Below are 12,756 nucleotides of genomic sequence, written 5' to 3'. Positions count from 1 at the left end.
TTTCGATAAGCCTATCTACAACACTCGTATCGTTCGGCCATTGCGCGCAACTCGGATTTTATGCGATTTTCGTGCTAAAATAAAAGCTTTTTTACTGCACTTCTTTATCGTTGTTTTGAATAGTTGTCTTAATTAAAAGACTATGTATTCTAAGGGAGTAAGAAATATATTATATTAAATTAAATGCAACGAAAAAAAAAAAATAATGTTAAACACGTCTCTTATATTATACGCGTACTGCTCCCCACGTTGTATGGAATTCAATAAATATAATACTAAAATAAAATTTAAATAAAATATTATTTTTAAAAAAAAAATTTGATTTTCCAAATACAATTTCATAACAATAATTATTTATCGACAATCTTTATGTATATTTTGAAACGATTAATCGGTGCAAAACGCGAGTCGCGGTGTTGTCTTACTTGTAATAATATTCTTATGATGCTTCGCGGGTTTTAGTATTAATAAAATATACCTAATATTTCGATTGAAAAACATTATAATATATGTAATAATATATCATATATATATATATTTATATATATATATACGTAATAATCATATAATATTATCAAAACGCATCACACGTGTGATTGATTGGTTGATATTATTATTGTATTAATAGTTTTGCGTGGGAAAAGGCAATAATATAGTTACTATATATATTTTTTTTTTTAATCTTTAACTATTCGATTTTTTTGATTTTTTACTTTTAAGAAGTTTTTTTAGACTATAATAATATTATATAATAATAATAATATATGTCCCCAAATCTGTGTTCTTAAACCCGTAAGTCCACACGTGTAGTGCGCATGCCTATAATATTATTATGATATTTTATATGATAGATGCCCGACGCTATTATAACAGCACCGTCCACAGGTGGATATTCCATTTTCGACTCACCTGGAAAATATTTGAAAAAGCGCTCTTACATAAAAAAAAACCTTCCAACAATAAAATAAAGGGCCCCATTGCCCAAAATACGGAGGGGGCCACATCAGGACTGTCGATGCAGCGCAGGCGGGAATCTGAAAACGAAATCCGCCGCGTGTAAAATATTATAATAATAATTGTATTTTTATTATTTTGTAATACCTCTACCTACCTACCTACCTACGTATAATAAAATAGCTATCGATCTAAATGACTAAATCCGAATATTATGTTAAACAATATTATGGTTGTCTAATTGTTTTCGAGGGGGAAAAACACAATAATCGTTTATAATTATTTATCGCTATAATAATGTACTATTTCCAGTAAAAAAAAATAAAAATCCATCCAAAACGAGTACCTAACAATCTCGAGACACGCGTACATTTTACACTCGTTTCGTTCGTTGCGTTCTTCCTATAATATATTATTTTCTATAGAATATTATTATTACAATATTACTATGCGATAAATATTAATAATAATAATAATTGTAAAATAATAATATTATTATATTATATTATATTAATAATTTGTTCTCTCGTCATCATTATCATTATCATCATTATTATTGTTATTGTTGTTGTTGTTATTTATTATTTTTATTATTATTATTATTATTATTATTATTGTTATTGTTATTATTACAATATTACTAGTACTACTAATACTAATACTATCGTTGTATGACTTTTTTGTGGGCGTTCGCCAATCGTCCGAAACTATTTTTCTCTTAAAACTACTACCTACATACTATAGTCCATAATATTGTTCGGTTAAAAACATTATATTATTATTATTAAAGTACCTATAATAATATTATTATACTGTGGGTAACTGCATACAATATGCACATTGCACACACTGCAGTCGGAGACTGCGGTTTTCGACGCGTCGTTGTTGAACTGTAAAATTATATAAATTAATGCATTTCATCCGTGTGCCGGATATTACTACGAGAACGAAACAAAATAATATTGTAATGAAGATGACGATAATAATAATAATAACAATGATAGTAGTAATAATAGTAGTAGTAATAATAATAATAATAATAATATTGATGATGATAATAATGATTAAAAAAAATGAAAACGTTGAGTAAAAACCAAGCGATGATGATATAAAATCTACTAATATCGATGAGATAATTATTATTTATATTATAACATTTTATTATATGTGAATATAATAATCACAATTATTATTATTATTATTATTATTACTATTGCTATGATATTATTATTATTATTATTATTATTATTATACATATTATATATATATATTTGCATATATACATACATTCCTAGATTTGTTCTGTAAATAAATAATTAAATCATTTATATAAAATTTGTTTTTGTTTCGATTTGTTTTTTTTTATTGTAATCCAATGATCGTATTATATTAATATGTATTATTTAGTAGATATTATATAGTTATATATATATATGTGTATGTGTACCTTTGTACAATTTATATATATATATAAATATATATAATATCTATATAGTGGATGTAATAATTTTAATTTAGTACCTATATCAAACAATTATTTGTAAAATGATCGTTGTATATTGATTGAAAAAGAAATCAGCATGTTATTGTTACATAATAATAAAAATTTGAAAAAAAAAACCTAAAAAAAAAAACATTAAATATATAATGCTAAAAATTGTTTTGATTTTTTTTTTGTAAAATGCAAATGTTCGTTTGAATAAAAGTGTTTTTATTAATAACTAAAAATTATTTTTGTGTTTTTATAACGACAATGATAATTGATGAGCCTTCAGCATTGCCAGTTGTTTAATTCAATATTAAAATGCCTATATTTGTCATTATACTCACCTGATACAAATCCTACTGCAGCTAAATTTATGATAGTATACTCTGTTCAAGTTAAGAAATGTAGCTGGACAACACCCGTTGGTAATATAAAAATATATTATAGCACAGTAAATATTTTTTAGATGTGATAACAATTTTATGGTCTGTAAAAGTGGTCAAAATAAGGATGACAGATACTCAACGGTTTAAAATATGAAGGAACCAAAGGTGCGACAAATAGCCAACAATGAGCATTTAAAAGAAGTTGAATATCAGGTGAATGAAAATAATTAATTTATTGCTCAATAATTTACTTAAGAATTACATCGGTACCTCTTAATTAAGTTCACAAGTGCTACTCCGACAAAGGAGCGTTCCTATTGTTGTGTCTAACTGCAATAAAAATAATATTTTGTAAAATACATTAATACTATTTGAGGTGATGGGTGATTACTGTTAAAATAATTGTCTGGTGTTAATATTACACACCTACACATTTAAATCTCATATTTTACCACTGTTTGTAGTTTGTTGTATATTATTATAGGTGAATCAACTGTAAATAAAATTACTTTTAACAGGTTATTTATGTATGATTAAACTATACATACAGTAGAAACGAATTATATCAGTATTGGCCACATTTGGTTTTGTATTTTCAACAAATATCAGTTATTTTAGAGGCAAATTAATTATTTTAAAATCAATTAAAAAAATTTATTCACAAAACCGAAAACATTTTACACAATAAATATTTATAGATTTATAAATATATATTTAAATGTTAACTTTTGTTCTCAGAACATCGAACAATAAAACCAAGTCTAGGATACCAATATATTTTCTGTAATACATACATCGAATATAATATGGTGCAAACCAACTAATAAACAAGTGAATTAGACATTATCGAATAGAACGTGAAATCCGTACAAACGAAATGTTAGAACAAGCAAATGCAACATACATAAAATACGAGAAAGGAATAATTGTTATTCAAAACAATATGTATAACTTATTCTTAATCATATTTATTCAGACTACATACTAACATTGTAACATTTAAATTCAACCGAAATAATAATCTACTTTTTCTTTGTATCATCTTTTTTTTCACTGTTTTTATTCCAATCCTGGAGTCCTTTCGGCAATGTTGTGTCTTCGTCCATTGAACCAGTTCCTTCAACAAACTCCTCATAAGTCGATTTTTCCTGGAACGGCCTGGCCCCTAAAAGTTCAATCATATCTTCCCTACTAAGTACTTCTTGTTTTAACAATCTTTCAGCAACCTAATGAACAAAAAATAATTTGTACAGATATTTATTTAGCATTCTAGTATGGCAGATGTATACATTTGCTTTCATCTTGTCAACAAAATATCCACAGTAGCATAAAGTTGATTTTTTTTTTAATAATCAGGCATTTAATGTAGCATTTAAACTTATACTTAATCATTTTACTAAACACCTACTACAACCAAGTCAAATAATAAAAAGGTCAATACAAAAATATGTTTGTAAAATTCAGACGGAATGCAAAATCGAAATATCAACAATAAAAATTTGTAAAAAGTTATGTCACATTAATATAATCATGCATATCAGACAACATATTTAAGGTAAGAACAAAGGATTTATAACAAAATAGAAAGCATTGCTTAAAGGTGTAAATATTGTGTACATTGAAAGCCCATCCAAGTTCTTAAATTTATATTACAGAGGGTACATTTGGAATTTTTTGATCAACAAACAAAAATATGTTTAAGTCATTATAGATGCATTTTTAAAATGGGTATTTATGAAACACAATACATGATTTATTTAACTAATAGTTCAACAGTTATGGTTTTACAGAATATATTTTGGGTATTGAAACATTCTAATAAATTGTATGTCAGTTTATGATACAGTTTATGTGAAGAAGTTGAAAGGGCATTAACCTACAACATATTCATTAAAATTAAGTATAAATTAATCCAAATTTCAGAGATTATTATATTTTTTTGAAAAGACTTATTAATCAAATTATTGATATGAGTGAGAAGGACATTAAGTGATGACATTTATGATTGTGAATACAGGAAACAAAGATAAAGAATACTATTAATGATGATGTTATTTTAATTGATGCAAAAAATAATAATGCAGGAGATAGATATCTAACCAGGGAACAACAATTTATCACTTAGTAAAAAAAATATAAGATAAGTAGGAAAAACAATTTAAACGCTTTTATATTTAAATTTATAAAAATAACTAAATTATTATTATTAATTGTATGTTCTTACTGTTTAAAAGTATTGTTTTATAATCCCATAATATTTTATATTAATTATATAAATAAATTATTTTTTAGAACCTCAAAAGGAACATAGGTAACTAAATTCGCTATGCACCTTGAAACATATTAATTTGTGCAGAACTATTTTCTCATCCAATAAATATGATAGTAGAATTACTATAGAAAAATAATTTGCTAATAGTACACAAACATTATATTTTTACCTTTATTATGTCGCTCTTGTGTTTTTTAACTAGTTCCATAGTATCATCATACGCTTTAGAAACCAATATTTTTACTTCTGAATCTATCAAATGGGCTGTAGTTTCCGAATAAGGTTTCTCAAATGTCATTTCTCCTGGCTGAGGCAAGTCAAAGCTGATATTACCCACTTTCTCATTCATTCCAAAATGTGCAACCTAAAATATCATTATCTTAATTAAGTATGTCTGTATTGAATTTGATTTTTTTAACCTTTTCACTGCTACACTAATTAAGATTTTCAACACGTGTATGCTACATAAAATAAAATGTATTTTTTAATTTTAATTTAGAGATCTATATGATCTAATTATTTAAGTTTGAAATCATGCAAGGCGTTTTTTTTTTTTAGGTTAAAATATTACTAGTAAATTATGACAATATTAAAAAATACTGCAATAGTATGTCTCTAGCAGTGAAATCGTCAACTTCCTATGTAGAACTATGATCTCAGTACCTGTGCATATGCGTTTTCAGTGACTTTTTTCAAATCGTCTTGTGCACCAGTTGTAATTTCATTAAAGAATACTTGTTCTGATACTCGACCGCCAAGAGTCATGCACATTCTATCGAATAACTGACGTTTTGAATACAAATATTGTTCTTTGGGTAAATATTGTGCATAGCCTAATCCTTTACCTCTTGGTATAATTGAAACCTAATACAAACATAAATACATTAAAATCAAACAAATTTACAAAATATAATACTTAAAATGACATCAGATCAAAATGTACTATCTATCTTTCAAAATTCATGACGGAAAATTATATATTGGCAAACTTAAACCAAAATACGTTTTAAAATCATATTACATATTTACATCATATCATTCCAAAGATAAGATTAAAGTAAAACATTTTTGGTGATTTTATAGTAAAATATTGAAGTAATTAATTATGGTTAATCATTGAACAATTAAGTCTTTATCAAATAATAATTTTAAAAAAAGCATGTTAGAAGGATCATAGAAAATATTATTCTTCCCAACATGTATAATAATTGAACAGTATTGGTATTAACTTTAAAACGTTAAGTTATTTAACAGTACATAAAATCATTTCCATGTGTTATGTGAATTAAGATAGAGGTAACAAACCTTTGAGTCATATGTCTATAAATATATATGTATAAATGTTTAGCAATACTTTTAATAATGGATCTGCATACTGTAAGAACCAGCCACAAACAGCATGACCAGCTTCATGGTAGGCGACTATTTTTTTCTCATCGGCTTGCAAAACTCTACTCTTCTTTTCCATACCAGCTACAACCCTCTCAATGGCCTGTTCGAAATGCTGCATTGAAATACTAGCAGCCAATTCTCTGGCTGCTATTAATGCCGCTTCATTACATACATTGGCGATATCCGCTCCTGAAATACAATAAAAAAAATATTATCACATCTATTTTATAATTTAAAAACTTTTGGTTATGAAATATAAGACAATAATAGTTACAATAATTCACAATTCAAACACTAAACACATAGTATGGAATTCTTTGAAACAAAATAAATTGTGGTAAAATGGTTAATATATTTTTTACTAATTAAAAGCTAGGTGTTATTTCATAAGTAGGATACTGGCATAAAAGTATGTAGTATATAGATATGCACAGGGCAAGACAGTAGTATAAAAAAAGATTAAACACCCAATTAATATTTTACTTAAAATTATAACATTGATTGGGCTCTTATATAAAGGATCACACTAAAGCTTGTAATTTTATTACAAACCGGGTTTTATCCATAGGACAAACACTAGGGAAGTATGAATATTGTGATTGAAAGTTCTTTTTAAATATTATCTATATTATACAAATTCAATTTTACAGCTAATACCAGCTGTATGTTTTACTAAAGAATTGAATCAAATTGATTGAATAATTGAAATGCAGTATCTTAATTAGAACAAATAACTAAATTTCCACACATAACTCTTAATTAAGAGGACGTCTGTGTACTATTTGTTTTCTCTTTGGCCCACAAGCAACATAGAAAAAATGCATTTGCCCAGAATCATTTTATTTATGTTTTTGAGTAATCTCAGAGTATATCGTCCATTGCAAAAACGATGGACAATATTTTTAAGGGTATGATACGTTAATTTGTCTAAATATCGTGTCTAAACAATGTAACAACACTTATATTAAATTAATTTTTTTTATTTTGAAAGTAGAATAGAAAGTCAAATAATAATAAAATATAAAATCGATATGTCCTACATTTAAAAAATATTATACACTATATTTTACAATAAGTATAAGAATACTCAAAAATCATAAAAAAAACAATTGTAGGTGAACGTTTTATCTATGTGTACGGGTCTGGGAGAAAACAAATATTGTGCTGATATCATCTTAAATCTAAAATCTTAAAGGATATTATAATATAACAAATATTATACGGGTTTTGTTACTGAATTTTTAATTGATACCTGTAAAACCCGGCGTTCGAGCTGCTAACTTTCTAGCAGTCTCCAAAATATTTAAATTTGTTTTTAATGGTTTTAAGTGCACACCAAAAATGGACGCACGACCTTTAATATCAGGTGCTGGAACATAAATCTGTCGGTCAAAACGACCAGGGCGCATCAACGCTTGATCCAAAACATCGACTCTGTTGGTAGCAGCTAATACCACTACGTTAGTAGTTGTATTAAACCCTAAAACATAGATATTATTAGCAAATAATATTATACACACACACTATTTAATAATCATTTCATACCGTCCATCTCTACAAGCAGTTGATTTAAAGTGTTTTCTTGTTCAGAGTGACCACCCACATTACGACCTCCTCTTTTTTTGCCAACAGCATCGATTTCATCAATAAATAATATACATGGAGCATGTTTACGAGCCATTGTAAACATATCTCTGACTCTTGATGGCCCAACACCAACAAACATTTCCAAGAACTCCGAACCAGAAACTGATAAAAATGGAACATCTGCTTCACCAGCCGTTGCTTTGGCAAGTAACGTTTTACCAGTACCCGGAGGTCCTAAATACATAATATTGAATGTAAGAATATTTGTACATAATTTATCAACTATTAGAGAATTCCATAAGGTAGTTTTGCTAAAATAAATGGGAGAAAGATAGATATTACCTGTGAGCATAGCTCCTTTAGGGATTTTGGCTCCAAGATCCAAATATTGTTGGGGATTTTTCAAAAAGTTAACAAACTCCATGATTTCTATTTTGGCTTCTTCGCAACCAGCAACATCCCTTAATTAAATTGTCAAATTAAACTACTATATTTAACTACAAATTTAATGTAATAATAATTATAATTTATGTACTTGAAACGGACATCAATGTCTTTAGGATCTACAAGTTTGGCTGTAGATTCCATTACGCCTCCAAATAGTCCACCTCCTCGCCTACCACGACCTGTCATCATTTCAGCTGACCTTCTCATCATAAACAATAAAAATCCAATGAATAATAAGGTCGGAAGGAACCCTGAGAAACTGCCTGCTTCCAATTCAGTTTTATAGACAACTGGTATAAAATTGGCTGGCTCTAGATTTAGTTCTACTTGTGCATTTTCTAAACTTCTTTCAAAGGAGTCCACACTACCAATGTTAAACCATAGAGTTGCCTGTAAAATATTAATATGCATAAAATTAAAATACATGTATTATGTATATAATATAATAGAGCTTTTATTAATTATCATACACTTCCGTCGATAGAAGATCCTGGTTGTAGATTGATTCTAACCCATTTCTTATTAACAACTTCTAATTTTTCAACCACATGTCGATTTAAATAACTGCAACCAATAAATGAAAGAATCAAAAATATGCTTATTGTATAAAATATTTCTATAATTATTTAATTAATTAAACTTCTGAAATAAAATAATAATAAATAATCATTAAAATTCAAAACTAAAAGTACTAAGTTCTTACTTATTAACAAAATCTTTCCATGTGATTTCTTTATAGCTCATATTGTAGAATGCAAGGAGACTGATTATTCCAATTACACCTGCTACACCATAAAGTATCCATTTTTCTTTATCAGAATCACCTGAAGAACTAGACCTGAAAAAGAAAAACATACAAATAAAAATTAAATAGGTACTATGAAAATGTTTAATAATTTACTCAATCCACCTAATCAATTGAAATAAATTGTACAACATTTATATTTTTATGACGATAAAATCGCAATCAAAACATTGGTGGTTCCTGTAATTAATTCATTTAAATTATGAAAAATGTATAATACCCACTGCCTGGTATTTATAATTAGCTTTAAATATTATGTGGAATATACCTCCCTTTTTTAAGTATTTAATATTATTACCTACCTATATGAAATATTTAGTTAAAACTAAATTACTGGTGAATTATAAAAATCCAGTGACTAAGCATCTTAAAAAAATCCTCCTGTTTATACCTAATTAACATATAAAAACAATTTCTGTTTACATTAAATAACAAAACAAACACAAATATTTAAGTTACAACCAGATTTTAAGATAAAAGTTGTTTTGCTATTTGTTGGCATTTTACCATTTCAATAACAGTACAAATTGCATCATATTGCAAAATCTCAATTAAGTCAGTCATTATTTCTATCAATAAGGTATAATATAATATGAAAAATTATTATGTTAATATTATTTTGATTGATAAATTGTTATTTTATTGATAAAGTTAATCCACTTTAAGGATTGTTGTTATAAACTTTGGGAGCCAATGATGTCAACAATATAACAAAAGCATATTAGAAAAATATCAATTTATTAATCAAATTTACACAAACAAATAAGAAACAAAAATCTTTTGATGAGTACCTACAACTTAAAAAAAAAACCAATTGAACATATTATACAATCGCTAATCAGAAAAGGTGCTTTAAAAACAATGAACTATGCAATTACAACCCAACAATTGATGAATACCTAACATTAGGTAATCTAATACAATTGAATTTATAAACTATAAAAACCTTTTATTTGAACGGCAAGGATAATAAGTATTCAATTAAGTTATTAAATATAACTATAAAATGTATTTACCCTTGTGACATTCGATTAATCTTCTTTTTAAATGCATTATCGAATGATGTCGGTTTGCTAGCAGGGTTGTCAGACTTTTGATCATTTTTAGTTTTTTTGTCTTTATCAAAATACTTTTCAAAACCTGTTGGTGGTTTTTCACACAGATTTGTCCACTGTTTGAGTACAGTGTTTAAACTCGGTAACACTTGACGCCTGCTCAAGAGACTCAATTGACGGTTTAACTATAAAACAAACAAACAACAACTTAACATTTCCCTTCATTTTTTTATTTTCAGAACTGTTTGAAGAGCTTAACATGGCTTTTTATTTATTACGGTTCAGACCACTTACTGCGAAATTGTCTAATCGGCCTGTACGGATACCATTCATCAACAGTCTCTCGACCTTTTTCGATATGGTAAAAAATCTCTGCGACATTTCTACAAGTTAACTGGATACCTACTAATACGATTAAAATACATACAACGGTAAACGCTTAAATAATTAAGTAGAGTAAGTAGACAGAAGAACAAATTTTAAATTACATATTTCCCTTCTCATCCTATACAGAAAATGTGTGTTATCAGGTGACAAAAATTTACCCTGCCGTAGCGGTCCTCGGCAGTCTGGTAGTCGGCACTACAGCCTGCTGCAGTTGTACAATACTGTTGAATAGTACGATGGTCTGTGATAACGAACAGTGCCGCCAACCGTGCTTTTCCCAAATTGACGACTGCACTTCCCGCGCGTATACGACCACTTCAATATTGTCAAAGCGTTTACCGCAGCTGTGCCATTCACGGAAACTAAGAAAGTTTATTGGACAAATTATAGTGATCAAACTTATTAAGTTAATTGACGACAAATCGCATCTAAGTTACCAATTTATACATAAAAAAAATTGTTATTATTTAATTCAAGAAGGAATTTTTCGGAAAAATAAAATAATATCCATAAACATTTTGTTAGTCCAGAACTCCGGAAACTCAGAAATGTGTGTTACAAAGATAAATATGGTGGCAAAATCAAACGATATGTAAGTACTTGTGTATCACACTAATATATTGTATGGACTATGATTGGATTAGGCAACAATTTATTAACTTATTTGCTCAGTTCTCATCCGCCGTTAAAGGATTTGTTTGAAAGTAGATAAAAAACTAATAATTTTAATCACACTCAACTTACAAACACAATTAGGTATATCATTCAAGTTGTTATAAAAAAAAAACAAATAAAATCATTTTGATAAGTTCCAACTGTTTCCAATCACAAAGAAAACTTAAAATCTGACATTACAATATATTTTTTAAATAATAATTTGATTAGTATTCACTGTTTCCAGTGATGTTGATTAACGGAGACAAACAAAACAATATATTCGGTCATCTGCCATATTGGCCATCGTTTTTAACTTTCAAAGTTTCAACGAGAGTGCAAAAAGCCTATCAATACAGTTGCTCACTTAAGAGCCGTTAGACTACACTGTCGTATATATTGGTACGTTTATTAATTTAATTCCATTTTCCTATTTCAAATTTTGGCTGACCAACTTACGAAGATTTAGTTTATCCAGTATTGAATACTTGCGAGTCGTGATAGTGAGTCATTATGTATACTTCATAGTACCTAGTTGTTAGTGAGAGGATAAATTCTGCGTTTGAAAATGTAATATACTAGGTTTATTTTATTTTTTTTATATTTTATCAAACAATATTCAACTATAGGATAAATTATTGTAAAATATTATGAAAGTACAATGTTTTTTAGATTATATCTATTAAATATTAACTCCTTTTTACATAAAATTCAGAAATTAATTGTATGTATAAGTTATTTACAAAATGGACTGCATAAATATATAATTGACAAATAACATGTAACATGCAGTCATGCTGACGTCCACCAAATAAATACGAATTTAAATTTATATTTTGCAAACATATTCTCTGAATATTACTGTCTGGTTTTCGACGTTTTATAGCGAATTTTTTTTTCCCGGGAATCGGCTCATCTTCGACGACGGTCGACGATGCAATAATGATACTGTTTATGTAACTAAATATAAGCTAATATAATAATAAACCTGATTATATTTACAAGTCTGTTTGTAACTGTATACCTACGACGGACGATTTTTTCTTTTCTTAGTTTAAATTTTTAACATGGTTTATCTTCATGTATCATACAATTATTTATTTTATAGTGCATTAGTATGTATAATGTATATAACTTCAAAATATATTTTATTAAAATAAAATATCATGGTTCAATATTCACTTGTGTGCAAAAGTTTATCGAGTACATAATTTCCGCAACATTGGTAAATATAAGGCAAAAATTCACAGTGTTTCAAGAATTTAATGTAAAAAAATACCTTTATTACACTAAAGAAAAAAATAACATTTACTAAAAACAAATGGATGTAA

The 12,756-nt window shown here is 27.3% G+C and overlaps 1 protein-coding gene across 1 annotated transcript; it reads right to left on the bottom strand.

The window, feature by feature from the left end:
* Positions 1-3,586: 3,586 nt before the first annotated feature.
* LOC111038826 (AFG3-like protein 2) lies at positions 3,587-10,943 on the bottom strand. Its single transcript, XM_022322066.1, has 12 exons — positions 10,679-10,943; positions 10,346-10,569; positions 9,228-9,362; positions 8,995-9,088; positions 8,613-8,914; positions 8,420-8,538; positions 8,036-8,311; positions 7,743-7,970; positions 6,453-6,679; positions 5,762-5,962; positions 5,268-5,462; positions 3,587-4,052 (listed from the first exon to the last, which is right to left on the bottom strand). The coding sequence occupies exons 1-12, from the start codon at positions 10,763-10,765 to the stop codon at positions 3,849-3,851; spliced, it is 2,292 nt and encodes a 763-aa protein (XP_022177758.1). The 5' UTR covers positions 10,766-10,943; the 3' UTR covers positions 3,587-3,848.
* Between the last annotated feature and the right edge of the window lie 1,813 nt (positions 10,944-12,756).

The sequence above is a fragment of the Myzus persicae genome, unplaced genomic scaffold (assembly GCF_001856785.1).
Source record: "Myzus persicae strain clone G006 unplaced genomic scaffold, MPER_G0061.0, whole genome shotgun sequence".
NCBI lineage: Eukaryota > Metazoa > Arthropoda > Insecta > Hemiptera > Aphididae > Myzus > Myzus persicae.
Note: the sequence above shows the minus strand (reverse complement) of the source record. Positions and strands in the feature narration are given on the sequence as shown.

Bases quoted from the DNA above. Each gene is read 5' to 3' on its own strand.
- LOC111038826 (XM_022322066.1), bottom strand. From the start codon at position 10,765: ATGTCGCAGAGATTTTTTACCATATCGAAAAAGGTCGAGAGACTGTTG. The intron at 9,089-9,227 runs GTAAGAACTTAG...TATTGGTTGCAG, and splicing joins TGGAAAGATTTTGTTAATAA to TTATTTAAATCGACATGTGG. The intron at 5,963-6,452 runs GTATTGCTAAAC...TGTTTGTATTAG, and splicing joins ATGCAGATCCATTATTAAAA to GTTTCAATTATACCAAGAGG.